Source organism: Xiphophorus maculatus, chromosome 6 (genome assembly GCF_002775205.1).
Source record: "Xiphophorus maculatus strain JP 163 A chromosome 6, X_maculatus-5.0-male, whole genome shotgun sequence".
Classification (NCBI taxonomy): Eukaryota; Metazoa; Chordata; class Actinopteri; order Cyprinodontiformes; family Poeciliidae; genus Xiphophorus; species Xiphophorus maculatus.
This window is the reverse complement of record NC_036448.1, coordinates 21,268,998-21,284,741: the sequence shown is the minus strand read 5'-3', so window position 1 is coordinate 21,284,741 and position 15,744 is coordinate 21,268,998. Positions and strand designations below refer to the sequence as shown.

The window sequence follows — 15,744 nt, the reverse complement described above, 5'->3', positions numbered from 1 at the left end:
TCACTCCAGTGTTGTCCTTCTCTTTTTTTATTTTCAAACGTGAGAGAGAGAGAGAGAGCAAACCACAGAGGAACACGGGGAGCATCAATACTCCTACCACTACTCATTCAATAACAAACTGTACGGCCAAGTAGACTATATTATAGCGGTATCCTCTTCTGTGGAGGTATCGTTTGGGATGTCTGGAAACTAATTCTGTACAGTTGCAAAGGAAGTAAGCCTCCGATCAAAGATCTCTCATATTCACCTGGGTCTGAACATGAGACGGTCTGGGCTACTGGCCAAACACAAGGGTGAAAGGAGAAACAACTGTTCTACTGGCGAGGAGAACAAAACAATACCCATCCACCTTTTATGCTCAGGTCATATAGGTTTACATATGGATCTCTGGCTCAGACAAGATGGAGGAATTGCTGGACTTGTGGATCTACTGTACTTAATAAAATATAAGAGATTATGATGTCTTCAAAGCATTCCTGCAAAGACTGGATGTGTGTGAATTTCTTTTTATGGCTATTTAACAGTGGCCCGTCCTTGTCTTTAATTAGCCCATAAAAAGGCTTTGAAAATGAAATTTCTCTAGCCTGTGGGTCCTTTCCAAATTTAGACTGAATAAAGATGTTTAGAGAAAGGCTTTGTTAGCCCATTTGAAAAAATAAATGGCTAACATGTAGGTGACTTTTGCACTTTGTCGTTTCAACCACACTTGTTCAGGCTGAAGGCAGTGTTGACCTTTCATTTTCTGTTAAGCTAATTGTTTATTTATGTACATAGGAGATGGATGGCAGAATACTCCTTACTGTTGTAGAGTTGGCCAAAATCAATATTATTTCACACTGAAATAAACAAATCATCAGAGGAGACAAAACAAACATGCCTCACCATTGTCATCTATGAAAGAAAGACACCCAAAAAAGACACCTTAGTGGAATTATTAAATACAGAAGGACATTTATCAGAACTAAAGTATAGTTTTTGTGCTACATGTAAGTACAATAAATTTTAATGAAGAAGGATTTTTTTAAAAATTTGTTATGTTGATTATCAGTTGACACTACATATTTATAATCACAGTTTGTATGTCAAAGTTAAGGATTGAGCTGTATCCTGAAATAACATGCTGGCAGCTTATTTCTGATTTTTCTCTTCACCTACTTTCCTTGAAGGTCATGTTTAGTGAACCAGTCTGTTAATGGCCCATCAGCATAACTTTTAGCTCATTAATTTCTTGCTCCATGACAGATTAGCAACCTGTCCAGCGTTCACCTTTCCTGTTACCTGATGTGACCTCGGACAGGTTCCAGGAACTCTTATGCCTCTAAAGGATAAGTGGGCATAGATAATTGATTGATAGATGAATTCATGAGCCAACTTTGTTGCTTTAACTTTCACACTATTACTCACACATTGTATAAATATTGTCATCCACCAGAGCAGCTCTTTATTTGTCTGTTGTTGCGTAATCTTTTGCTATGTGTATTTTAACCCCAGGCGGAAGTCCCAATAATTAACACTTGATGTATGTTGGCACTTTAGCCCCAGTGAAACAAATGAGGAGACAGCTCTACATTTTTTCTTGTTAAAGACCAACCTCATAATCAGTCTTTACAAAGGCCATCATGTATACCATATTTGACGGTTTTATTTATTTGAAGTGGAGGCTATAATTGTGGTTTTTCAGCTCAATTAGGTTATGTCACTATTCTCTTTTTCTTTTGATAAGTTTAGGATTATTGTTTGTACATCGACACATTGAGATAAAATACTTTTGTCTTAATGCAGAAGGAGCAAAAAGCTAAATATTTGCACAATAATTCATTATTTGGATGGTTTTACCAGACTGAAAAGATCTGATCACAATGCAATGAAACAATTAATCACAGCCACACTTGTACACTGGTGGTTGGCAAGTGAAAACTTTCACCTTTAATATTACAAAATTTAAAAAATGCCAGGCAGCTGATTTGGCTCCAATGACTCAGCTGTTTGTTTGGGTGCATTGTAATGGATGTGTGCTTTATTCTGATGTGCAGTTACACAATCCAGAATTTGGTCAGATGCAATCAGATATGAAAGTAACATCAAACTTTTCGCCTTAGAATCTGTTTGATTTAGTTTGGCTTTCTACTGCAGATCTGAAAGTACTTCAAAGAAATGAATGTGACAGTTATCATCACACCCACAGCCCAACTCTCTTTGCCTGACATTGATCTGTTTGTAGCCGGGCATCTGTTTGACATGGCATATTGTCAATTAAGCTGACAGCTTGTCTACATTTGAATCAATGAAGAGAAATAATTGAAGAGATTCATTTTGTTGTTAACATATTAATGCTTTCCCCTCGCTACTCTCCGAACCAACTTAATACGGAGTTTTTCTTTCTATCCTGTTGTTCTATTAAACCGAACTCTGTCTTTGTTTCTAATAGCTCCTCAAAAGTTCTGCGTTCCTTTTAATTATAGGGTTATGTGGTTTCGATAATCACTGACACAATTTTGTATTTACTACGCCACCTCAAAATTGGTTGTATGATTTAGATAGTGAGCAACAAAGAATACAAAAAACAGCTGATGTTTTCCAAGAACATATTTGTCACTGTCACAGACCTTAATGATTTCTTTTCAGCAATCACCTTGTGACTTTTATGAGGCACACTGGTTACTTTACAAGAATTTACCAGCTACTCTGGAGGAAATTTAAAGATATTTTCCAGAACGCACTGTGTACTTTTCTGCAAGTAATTAGATGCTGCCCAACATTTTTAGATCTTCCAGAACTTATAAAATATTTTCTGGTATTGACTTGGCACTTTTCTGGAAGTTTCATGAAATGTACTAGTTACTTTCTCTGACAGGCAGTGGCAAAGATTTTTTTGGGCAATAGGTCACTTCCTTGACATTTACGTCACTTCCTTGACATTTTCGTTAGTTAGACCGAGGCCTGGAAAAGATATAACAAGTATGTATGAGGTTAAGCTAACACCTATAACAGGGTTCAGACTGAAAAACACAACTTTCTGCTAATAGAATGCCAAATTCTGGATTGAGGATCACTTCATGGATATTCCATTACATTCATTATGTCGAGCTGGATTATTCAAATTGGTTTATTTAGTTTTCTAAGCCTGAGGCATCTCGTCTATGCTTGAGTGCCCAGAGGTAGATTGCAACCATCACTTCTCTGTCTGAACCTGAGACTCCCCTCTCTGGGTAATAAGCCTGCTATGATAATCAGCTACTAACAGGATTGGTTTTTTTTGTTGTTATCTAATCCAAATCAGCCCCAGATCTGTTTTTTCTCTGTAGTGCCTTGTGCCCTCACACTAATATTAGCTGTTCGTGAGCATGTGCTGAGATTACTGTTTGGCCTGTGGCACCTGAAGTGTTTTTGCTCTTCTTTCATCTTCATCTCTGACCTTGCCAGCTGAAGAGCTCTGATGAACTCCTCTTACATCCTTTGAAAGACAACTGTGTCTATTTCTAAACACACATTTTCCTCTTTATTCTCCTTATTTGTTCTTTAATAGAAATCTGTATCTTACACGTTTTCAGAGAACCAGATCCCGCCCGGCTTCCCCACCATTGACATGGGGCCTCAACTGAAAGTGGTGGAAAAGACCCGAACCGCCACGATGCTGTGCGCCGCAGGTGGGAACCCGGACCCGGAGATCTCATGGTACAAGGACATGCTCCCTGTAGACATCAACAGCAGCAATGGGCGCATCAAACAGCTCCGCTCAGGTACAAATTTATCTGATCTCATGGCTCAGCATGACTTATTGCAAATGTAAACACAAGAAAGCCGAGCTGTAAGGTGCGAGATGTCACTGCATACCTGCAGACATCCTGTTAAGACATGAGACCAATGAGAGAAAAACAAAAGGCCTTTGTTGTCACCGATGATTTCATTCATTGCTTTCATCACAAAGGATAGAAAAGTTTTACTCGGCTCGTCATTGTCACCTTGATTACTTTGCTGACTTCTTATACTTTTATTCTTCACAACCACACAGTCCTCACTTACACAGTTACTGAAGTTGAAATGACACTGTCTCCTGTCTCCGTGTTCCTGCAGTCTTTGACAGTGACGCATGAACTTTTAAAACCTTTTGAAGTATGGCGCGAGAAGATTTCACCCTATTAAATAATCCCTAATCCCCTTTTAAACATGCAGCTGGGTCACAATGAGGCCAGCAGATGATGTATTAGCTAGGATTTCAACCTTAACCTAATGAGGTACTCTTTGTTCACACTAACAGTCTCACTGATATATAAACAGCCTTATTTGACTTGGGTTTGATGGGAAGTGTGCATGGTAGATAGATTAGTGGGTTTTGGAGCAGGTTCAGTCATTGACTTTCCACTAAGCCTAGCCTTACTTTGTGTGGTTGTAAAAGCCCCACTGTATAAGAGGCAGGTTTTACTTTGTGAGGCTTCTGTAATGGAAGAGCAGCTTATGAAGTGTCAGACTTGACTGCAGGTCTGAGGAGCAAAAAGGTCAAAGATAATAGATACTTAAGGGGCATATATCATTATTTCCCCCCCACTTTTTTTTAGTCATGTTGAGACTTGCAGCTCAAGATAGTTATTTAAATGAGAAAGTTGAGAAAAAAACACAAGGCAGCAGAGAAAGGGAAAAAAAACAAGCCAAAAGGTAGAGATGTTTAGTATGAATGTTTGTATCGAGGCAGAACACAATATCCACCTTAACAACAGTAATGATAAAGTTTACCATCAAGTTTGAGTGAAAAATAAAATTTACATCTAAAATAAGGATGAGAAACGTTATCTGAGAGTATTTTAGTGACTTAACAACCCTGGGAGGAGTTTGAATAATTACCACCAAGATAACCTACTTTACATAATCAAGGAAATGCAATTCTCACTTTTCTCCACATAAATCCATCTTTCAATTGCAACTATTTTGAGGACGCCATCTGTAACGTCACTCAGTCTCTGCTCCATCTACAACAACCCTTTGTGGCCTAAAAAGTCGGGTAAGGTTAATCCTACACAGCTGAAGATGAATACAAAAAAGAATACAGGAAAATTTGATGACATAGCCACTTAAGGAAAAGCTGGAAATGTATTAGGGCAGTCCATGTTATTGGCACTGTAAAATCATAACATAGTTGAAGCTGCATACTAACTCAGCGACTTAATTGTTTGATATTTTTAGTGCAAGGATAAAATTGTGCAGAAAAAGAGAAAAGATTTTTTTTTCCCTTTTCACTTCCAGCAACAACTTTTAATTAGTTTTCTTTTCCACATACATTTGGAGTGCCTGAAAATGTGCTGATATGCCATGCCCCCAGACTAACATTTCTTTTTATCCACCACCGTTTTCCTGACATCTGCTGCTGCATCAGGATTTACATTACTGAATATGACACAAAATTAGGCCCATTCTGCATTGGCAGAAAAGAAGCACATTAATTTGTTGCCAGGGCTGAACAAAAATGGCACACAAAGTTGTTATTATTATTATTATTATTATTATTATTATTATAACACTTGTTTTTTATTTCTTTTTAAGGCTAACCGATCGTATACTGCAAAGATACTAATTCTTTTTCTGTAAAAAGGTCAACATAAATACTTCTTGTCCATCGCCCTATTTACTTTGCCTTCTTTTCAGTAATTACCCATGTCCTTTTTACTAACAGCAAAAGAGAATGAAGGCCATCTTCAATCAGAAAGCATAATTAAAACATTTTCTGTATGAATTTAAAGCTGCTGTGGAGTGAAGTAAGTGTACTCAGGGCTGTTTCCTGCTTAAGCGAAATGGGGAATATTATATTTCAAGGGGTTCGTCTGACAGAAGGGATCCTTCTCAAAGGCTTTGCTGTTTTTCTGTCGTACTCTCCAACATTCATACCTGCTTTATTTTGTAGCATTGATTAAGTGAGTTGAGTTTTGTTAAATCACATTTAGGTGGCCTCTACTCTGTCATTTTCTTTATTTGTTGTTTTTCAGAAGACATGTTTTTTTTCTCCCGCTGTTATAAGTGAATTACTAACTAATCTCTCAACCCTGTTTTCATCTAAATTACTCCCCCATAGGTGGTACACCAATTAGAGGTAAGAATGACAAATGGTGTATTGGAAAAACATAACGTCCACGCCATACTCTCCCGCCCACATCTGCCCCCGTTATACTCCCACCCCCCATCGTCACGTCGCCGGGTTCATCTTCACTGTTGGCGAATCAGCCCACCCTGTTTCCACTGTGTCCTGGTCGCACCCCCAACATGTTCTGTCTGCTGTCTGATCCTTTACAAACAAATTATCACCAACCTCGCCGTGCGAAGGCAAGTGCACCAAACCACTGTGCATGAGGGTGTGAAATCTGAGCCACTTTAATAAGATATCAGGTACAGAGTCTTAAAAAAGTTCTTACAGGTCTTGAATTTTTTCACATTTTGTCATATTATATCCACAAACTTCAGTGTATTTTAATGGGGTTTTATGTCGCAAGCCAGCAAAAAGTAGTTCATAATTTCAAAGTGGTAGGGAAACTTAAAATGTAGTTTTCGATTGTAGTGTCTACTCTGCTACCCCTAAATAAAATCTGGTCAACTGTTCATCATGCTCCCAAAAAAGCCATTTTGACAAGAGTGGTAAAAAGAAATTTCTGTAGGCTCAAATGGTCAGATTAAATCAAAATTAAATTTTTTGTGGCTCACATATGGTGGAAAGCTACCACTCTGAAACATGGTGGTGGCAGCATCATGATGTGGGAATTCTGGAATGCAGGGAAGCCGATTAGAGTTGATGTAGATAAATGCAGGGGAATTCTGGACAAAAGTCAGAGGAAGCAAAAGACTGGAGGAGAATGTTGCTAGAAGTCAAAACAACATTTGGAGTGGTCTAGTCAAAGTCCAGTCTGTAATCAAGCTTGGAATCTGTGGCAAGAAATGAAAGCTGCTAGTCAGTCCTTGCCTATATGTTGCTCACAATTTAGCAGCAAAATGACTTTTGGAGGCAATTGGCAACTCTGAATTTTATGTCAAACTGTCGGAGTAAACATGGTAGAACACTGCAAAAACACAACATTTTACCAAGCATATTTTATCTAGTTTCTAAAGCAAATATGTTAGTACAGCTGAGTCAAATTCTAAATTACCTTTACAATTTGTTCAGGTGTGTTTGATCCAAAAGATGCTAAGCAGTTTTACTGGAGGACTGGTGTCACAGACTCCTGGACTATCAAATAAAATTGTAGTGAAATAACATTACAAAATGTGAAAAGGATCCTTATGAACAGAACCTCTTCTCTTTGGGTTTTTAGCTGAGGGAGCAAAGACTCTCAAAGGAGTCTTACCTGCCTCATTAATGCAGCCTTAATGGGAGATTGAAGTGACTACATTTGCATAGAACCTTAGCTGAGTTGCCCCCCTTGAATGGAAACAGGAGTTTAATTTTTAATTTTTAATTTTTTGGAAGTCCTTTGCCATATTTCTACTTAAGAACGCTGCATTTAATGTTGAAAATCTGTAACAAGCTGAATTAAATTTCCAAATGTCCATCCCTGCATATGGTTGACTTTAAAGCAGCTGATGCCTTTTAGGTAGAAATGAAACTACAAATATCCAAGCGCTTGGAAGCCGTTTTGCTAGTGTTGCATCTCAACAAAATGCAGAAACCTTCTACCTTTTTTTTTTTTTTTTTTTCCGGGCTCAAACTGCTTTCTCCTGCAGGAGAGCTGGCAGATTGACAGATTGGTGACACTGACATTAGTATGCAGGTTCATGTCAGCGCTGAACCAGACACCGATGAGCTCAGCAAGCCAAACAAACACCTCGGAGGGATGTGTTGTCATGAGATCTGAAGTCGCACACCCGACATGTCACCGCTCCACCCCTGTTTTACTTCTGTTGTTTCGGTCTTGTCTTGCGTCGAATCCCCTATGGTTGGTGAACCTGTTTGTTACATTCATCTCATGCTTCATGATGTGAAAATGCATCGTATTCTGAGTATTTTTTATTTATTTATTTGTCACATTACAAGCTGCATGGTGGCTCGCTGCCTTTTGTGGGAGCACCATGCTGCTTTGGAGACATGATAACTTTTATCACCCCGCTGCATATATTCTACTGAGAGAACCAGCTTTTCTCTGTGTTTTTATTCATTTACTTTTAACGGCGGGGCAGGTAAGTTCACTGCTGCTTTTCCTAATTTGTCAAAAAAAAAAAAATGACTTGCTTCATCTGTCTTCCATTTGCAAGTCAATAGCAAATTATTAACGGTTGGCTGTTCATGGGGAGTGGGAAAAACCCTCCCCTGGACTGGTCTCCGGGGTTTTCATACTTTGTTTGAAGCAACATGTTGGCCTTCGTTCAGTTGCCTGCAACAACTTGGATTTGTGGATACAAATCAAAGTCATCTGGCAGAGGAGAGACTCCCCTTGGTGAAACGTGGTCAATAATTTTCTCACTGTTAACTGAACTGGTAGTTGTTTCACTACCGGCTGCTAGGAGCTGAGAAACAAATCATTGCTTTAACCTGTTCAGTGATTTTGTTGCCTGGCCAAAAAAAAAGAAGAGAAAGTCAGAGGTCTGATATATTGTTTCACCACTTGTAGCCTTGATCCTGCCTGTCTTTCACCCTGGCCTCATTTCTACAAGCTTATGTCATACATTTACCCAGCGTCCCTTCACATTCACATGGGAAAGTCTGGAGGAGCTGTCAGTTTTGTGTTATGTCCAGATAAAACGGAAAAGTCAATTATGTAATGGGAAATACTTTCAGATTCTATTCCATAAATCTCTCAGTCCATCTATCCATCCATCTAAATATCCATCCATCCATTCATCCATCCATCTAAATATCCATCCATCTATTCATCCATCCACCCATCCATCCATCCATCCATACATACAATAAATATCCTTCCATCATTCACCCATCCATCCATCTAAATATCCATCCATCTATTTATTCATCCATTTTCAGATTTATTTTTTTAAGTCCAACCACTTTTGAAGTATCTTCCAGAAATCCATCTCTCTTTTTTAGCTAGAAAAGGATTATTTCAGCCTTTTTCAGGTAAGATTAGCTGAAAAAGACCCAATAGTTCTGGGTACTGCAGTCTGAAAAAGAATGAAACCTTGTTTACTTCCAACTAGAGTAGCAGTACTGGTTTTGCTAATATGTTGCATCCGTGATGAGAGAATCAAACCACTGCACAAAGTATCTCCTCCTGTACATACCAAAGACTCCCAATGGCATTATGGTCTGGGCTGCTTTGTGACTATCCATGTGAGAAAGTGCTGCCTTGTGCATCATTTCATCCATCAGTCTTTTTATTCTGATGTGGGATGAAAGAGGTCAGACAAGTCCACATTCACTTAGATTTTCCAATGCTCTCTAGCTTTATACTCCCTAACAAATGGAAGCCCATTTTTGCCTCCCCCCCCCTTCAGCAGAGCTGATAAGTGCTTTTGCTAAGGCAACACAGCTGTTTGGTCCCAATACACCAGGTTCTCATTATATTCAAATCCTTCCACAGTTTATTCCATTAATCATTTGGATATTTTTCCTTCCACATGTTTTCTGGAATATGTTTCACCATTACATTCCCACGTTTGAACAAAGTGTTGGACAAGTCTTTAGGCATTTTTAGTAGATTCATCAACCTCACGTCAAGCATTAGTTAATTGCAGGTGGCCAACTGAAACATAGTGATCACTGCACTGCACTTCCTCACAGAGCTGTGATTACTTTTTTTGGGCAGGTTGTTACAAATCAGTAACATTTCTTCTTTGGGATTTAAGAGTATTGCTGTGTGTTAGGGATATGTAAAATGCATATTTATGTCATAGTAACAAAATCTCACACTGACAAACAAAGGCTGCAGTTCTCCAACAGTCAACATTTTACTGCGTTATTGTCATTTGTTGACTGGAGGAACCATTGAAAATAAAGGTTTAAGTTCAGCTTATCATGGAAAAAGTAGGATTTTGCATTGAGGGACTAAATCAGAAAGGAATATTAATTAGGCTAAGTAAATACTGGGATGAGAAACAGGTGAGACTAAATATCAGGTGAAAGCAGGGTGAGACAAGTGTGGAAATAAAAAAAAACCCCATAAAAATAAACAATCACAACCCCACAGAAAGATTGAATATAACAAACCAACAAATGATGAAACACTAAGAAGCAGGAATGAAGGGAAAATAGTAAGCAACTTGAACACATTGCACAGGAAATGAAGTCTAGAAGGAGAAAAACTCAAGACCGCAGCTTTAAGTGGAAATGTTAAGTAAAGACTTTTCCAAATATATTTATTTTATAGAAATTTCCAGTGATTGTGACACCAAAGATGAAAAACATTTTTCACAAATTCAATGTACTAAAATTTAAAGGCTGGATCTTCAGTGTGAGATTATGTTACAGCAACAACATATGAATATTATTTAAGGATTTTTACTCATCTTCCATTTGGGACCAATAAATGTAGAAGGGCCGTCACATTTTTCTGACTTGAGTTGTTCAGGCAGTGACGGTTCTAACATGTTATTTAAATGGACCGTCAGACGTGCTACGCTTTCATTCATAACACAACTGCGCCAAATATTTAATCACCAGCTTTCCTTAAACTCACCAGAACATCTAATTGTTTGTGTCGCATCACTGCAAAACCCCGTCCATCATGTCTGAGCGTGAACTGGGTCAGTCTGACTGACCTCGGGCTCTCTATTGAATGATTCTGTTTAAATTAATGTGCATTGGTTCTGTCGTCTGTCCAGAAGGCTAAACTTGCTAATCCTCCTTTTAGGAGCGCTACAAATTGAGAACAGTGACGAGTCGGACCAGGGGAAATACGAATGTGTAGCCATGAACGACGCCGGCACTCGCTACTCTGCTCCTGCCAATCTCTACGTCAGAGGTAAAGTCGAACGTCTCTCACCTTTATTTATCAATGTTATTTCAGCTGTTTAAAATACTGCTCTGTGAAAAAGCATACAAATATCTCTACTTTTGGCTTTTTGTTGCACATAAATGTTTCAGTTCAAAGCTAACTTTGAGGTAAATTTAATAAATAAAAGAGTTCTATTTTTACCTGTAGAATCAAATTATTCAAATAGGGAAAATCTAAAAGAGATTAGATCTATTAGTCCATTTTTCACCCAATCCATTAAGTCATTCCTAAGGCTTTGGGACTTTCTCAAACCACAGTGAGAAATATTATCCACAAATGGAGAAAACATAGCCCCCAAGTGAGGGTTAGTGATCACAACCACCCACTGCTGGCAGCAAATATACATTAATATGCATCAAACTAAATATACAAAATAAGATATTACATGAATAGGGTTTCTACCAGCAACATTACAAGGACAAGAGCATTTAGTAGGCCTCTTATGGCACGATTAAAAAAGGTCTTAAAAAGCACGTCTCCATAAGAGACAACCAATAGCATGTCTAGTACTATTGTGCTAAAGTATTTCAGCTCCACAAGTGGTACTTTTTTGTCTGATTTTGATATGCTCAGTGAAAAAATGAACAAATAGGCTAATTTTCCTTGAGTAATTTGGAGTTTCACAGAAGAATAGGTGAACACTGAACCACGAATAGGTGGGGTCTGCTGTAAAAAGTGCTTCACTGACTCATCCAGGAGGTCTCATGAACCCCAGAAGACAGAATACAAAATACATTAAGATCTAAAACTCTGCAGGCTTCTAATGCTTCAACCGATGTTCATGTTTCAACAAGGAAACCGAGGCGAAACCACTGCTTAACAAGAATAAAACAAAGCAAAACACTTGGTAATAAACCAACAATTAGTAGTAGTGTGGTGGATGAATTGCTGTAATTGATGGAATCATGAATTCTTTTCTCTACCAGAAAATCCTGGAGAAAAGTTTCCGCCCATCCGTTTACAACCTTCAGCTCAAGATAACTTGGGTTTTAAGGCAGAGAGAAGTTATCCAAAGGACACTTGCAAATCCAGCTCTGAAAGGCTTTAAAACAAACCAACATGAAGGTTTTGCAGTGGCCTCGAGAACGTCTGGACTTAAATTCAATTTGTGATTCTGTGGTATGACCTTAAGAAAGATATTCGTGCTGCAAAACCCTCCATCGTGGCTGCATTAAATCTGTTCTGCCACAAAAAAAAAAAAAAAGACGTTTAATGGCAGTTGTTACTGCCAAGAGTAACACAACCAGCTTATTAGGTTTAGGGGCAATAACTTTTCCACACTGGACCAAGTTGGTTTGGATAGCTTCTTAAGAAAGTGCTTTTTTGGGTTTATCCAGGCTAATTTTGTCTGACGTTAAAATGAATGATGATCTGAAACATTTAAGTGACCAAAAAAAAAGGGAACATAGAAGCAATCTGAAAGGAGGGCAAATGCTTTTTCTCAGAATTGTTCCCTGTGGGAAACATTTGGATTTCCTCTAACTGTTGTGCAACTTCCAACATTTCCACCATTTTTTTTTTTTTTTCTGCGTCCATTTCTGTGTTCGTCTCCATCTTCACCGCACTTTTCTCATTCCTTCTGTTCCAATGAACTGAGCTAACCTCAGCCTCCAGTTTGGCTGCAGACTCAACCAGGTGCAGCCCCCGAGAAAACAGCTGCATTGAAATCGTTTCCTCTGCTGGCACCGACGCCAGGGCCTCCTTTCTTTTTTTTATATCGACTGTATCGAAAGGGGCCATTATTCCCCTCCGCACAAACCCGGAGCTTCTAAAGACGAGGACGGGGGTCTAGGGTTTCCCGAGTTTGTTTATGCTGTAACATCTCCGTGAGCAGACTAATGCAGGCGCAGGGTTGGGGCCATGCGGGAAAAAGCTTCTATAGGAGGGGAGTGAGTAGTCGAGGTCAGCCCCTGTGGATAACACCAGCATGGCTGATGTACATGAAACACAATAGCTGCTCCAGTTGTTAGTGTGCGAAAGTGTCACGGTAAGAAAGGGACACGCTTGGATATCATTTTATAATTTCGTTAAAAGCGTACAGAACTGGAGCATGCAGCCTGTTTTATGGATGAGTAAGTCTTTTGTGTCCTTTTTTGTTATCAAGATAAAGTAAGTAAATTACCGCTTACTGTGTCCCATATATCCAGAAAAGAGAAAAAGAGAGCGAGGGAAATGATTTTTGTTGCATTTATTATCTCACATGAGCAGACTAGCAGTATAAATGTCTGGTCGAACACAAAACTTCCCTCTGAATCAAAGGTGGAATCCTGTATCAAGGTTGGAGAAGGATCACATCTGCAGATTAAACATCACTTAAAAAGTTCAGATCTTTCATGTCAACAGAGGTAGAAGGTAGTCAGCCAGACGGCGGAGCCGAGGAAGGGATGTAAGTCTCGACTATTAATCAGTACATGTCTGTCACAGGTGCAGACACCGGCTTTTTTCCCCCCTCAGAGGTAATTACAGTAGTTGTGTGGCGTGGCGCCAGCAGGGCCTGGGGGCCCTTCTGCTCCGTAACACCACCCAGGTAGCTGTCAACCCACTGGCCCTAATACCCGGCTTTTTTTCCGCCAGCCTCGCCACACCAGAGGAGAGATAGAAATCAAACCAAGCGTAACCTTTTAGACGTATTTTCGACTGGAATGGAGAACAGAAGGCTACAGCCGTGTTTTCGCTTTGTCTTTGTTGCCGGCGCTGGAGCTGGGGAGACGAGACCCGGGGCTGCGCAATCACTCTGCTGCTAGATTGGGCGACTTAAGACGAGTGGCCTTTGACATGCCTGTCTTCCTCTGCTGCTGTTTTTGTTTGGGTGTTTTTTTTTTTGTTTTTTTGGTTTTTTTTACACTGAAAGTCATTAGCTTTGATGCAGTTAGCATCTGTTTACTATGTGTTTTTTTCTCAAGCTCTTGCAAAAGTATTCATACCACTTTATCTTTGTTCATTTTGTTTTGTTACACACAACCACACACTTTAATGAACTTCTTTGGGATTTCATGTGATCAACACAAAGGTGTAAATGATTTTGAACTTTTCAAAAGAGCGTCATGTGTTTGAATTCATTCCCCTTTACTGTGATACCCCTAAATAAAGCATCTTCAGACTTCACCAGAGTCTGTTAACTAACAGACTCCAACTGTTAGTAAACACAAATACACAGAAATACACAGTATTTGTGTGATAACAAATAGCTTTACTATGGACAGAAGACTCTTGCTGTAAAACATGGTGTTGGCAGTATCATGCTGCGAGGAGGCTTTTCTTCAGCAGAGAAACTTGAAGAGAAAGTCGCATACAGGGAGAGTATCTTTATTGGCTTTCAGCTATGACTTTGACTAGACCATTTTAACACTTCATTCTGGACATGTCAGTTCTTCCATGAAACATGGTGGTGGTGGTATCATACTGTGGGAGCTGGAATGATTAAGATGGTTGTCCTGGTAGGTCAAACCTTAACCCTCTTTACACATTTATCCCCACGACATAATGCTGCCTCCACCACCGTTCCTTTGTAGTTGTGACTGAGTGTTAATGGTAGAGGTTTAGGAGAAATGTTGAGAACCATAAATTAGTTTCCTTGTAGCTCACAGCTAGGCTATGTTACTGTGTTGGTCTTTATCGCTAAATCCTAAAAATACATTAAAGTTTGTGGTTGTAACATTTCAAAATGTAAAAAGCTTGAAGAGTTGCGTATACGTTTGCAAGCAGCTCCATTTGACATTCATTTTACTGCATGGTGCTGTTACCTAAGACTTGATCAACTAATTCATGTTACAGATAAAAAAAACTTTCTTTTTTTTTTTTTTATGTTTGTGTACAACACAGAGTGGGGATTTTTCAAGGTGGCGTGCAGCAAACCACAAGAGAAACTCAACCACACACACACACATAAACACACACCTGTCAGACATGCATTAAATGTTCTCGTTAGGGTGTTTTGTATCCCTTGATGTGTTTTTTCCCCCTTCCTGCTCTGTCACCACCTGATCCGATTCCTTTCTGTGGGTACACAAACACGCCGCCTGCTCCACCGGCACCACCCTTGTCTTGACATTTTAGAGCCATCAGAGAGTGATGTCCTCATATTAGCGTGTGGGAGGAGTAAGACTAAAGGAGACGACGACGGTGGGGGTTGTTTGAGGACGAAGAGTGTGCTCCTCTATTGTTTTTCCCATTGTGTTTGTATCAATTTACAGTATGTCCTTTTCCTCGTTATCCATTAAGGACTGTGACTGTGTTTGAAGGTTTGCAGCTGCGGGTCACTCTCTGTGACCCTCCTCTAAAAAGGGAGGACTCCATCAACGTGGGCTGAAGCACACAGCGCGCTGTGATCGTGCTTGAGCGCTCATTTGTCAAGCGTTTATCCCACAACGGAGGAGGGATGTCAGCTTCTGTCTGCTGGCACTCTTTCATATATCCATGTGACATGTCAATATGTCACCAAGGATAAAGTACTGCAGCTGGGTTTTTTTTTCTTCACCAAAATATCTCCATGCTGTTTTATGTGTGTGTGTATGTGTGTGTCACGGAGGGAAACTTGGAATGTGATCAATTCAGGTCAGATTTATGAGAGGGGGAGAAGAAGAACAAGAGCATATTTAGTAACACTGACATCAGCATATGTTCATGAAGAAAAAAAGGTACAAATTCATTGTGAATCATAAGACGATTGTACTTTGAAGGGGGGATTTTTGATAAGTTTGATTAAAGACATCTGAACGTATTATTTCAAATCACAATTTAGCTAAGAAATCTGGGTTTACTAAAAGGATTGTTTTTCTCCTTGATTCTGGATTTAGACCCCTTAATTTATTCCCATTTTGTG

The 15,744-nt window shown here is 39.3% G+C and overlaps 1 protein-coding gene across 19 annotated transcripts in view; it reads left to right on the top strand.

Annotated features, from left to right (window-relative positions):
* ptprf (protein tyrosine phosphatase, receptor type F) overlaps positions 1–15,744 on the top strand; it is a 240,375-nt gene that overhangs the window by 130,640 nt on the left and 93,991 nt on the right. For 11 of the 19 annotated variants that reach the window (XM_023335649.1, XM_023335650.1, XM_023335647.1 and 8 more), the window contains 3 exons: positions 3,552–3,740; positions 6,062–6,079; positions 10,779–10,889. In XM_023335649.1, coding sequence (XP_023191417.1) covers positions 3,552–3,740; positions 6,062–6,079; positions 10,779–10,889 — 318 coding nt within the window. The remainder of the gene's footprint in view (positions 1–3,551; positions 3,741–6,061; positions 6,080–10,778; positions 10,890–15,744) is intronic. The other 8 variants (XM_023335663.1, XM_023335660.1, XM_023335665.1 and 5 more) reach the window with 1 other exon arrangement.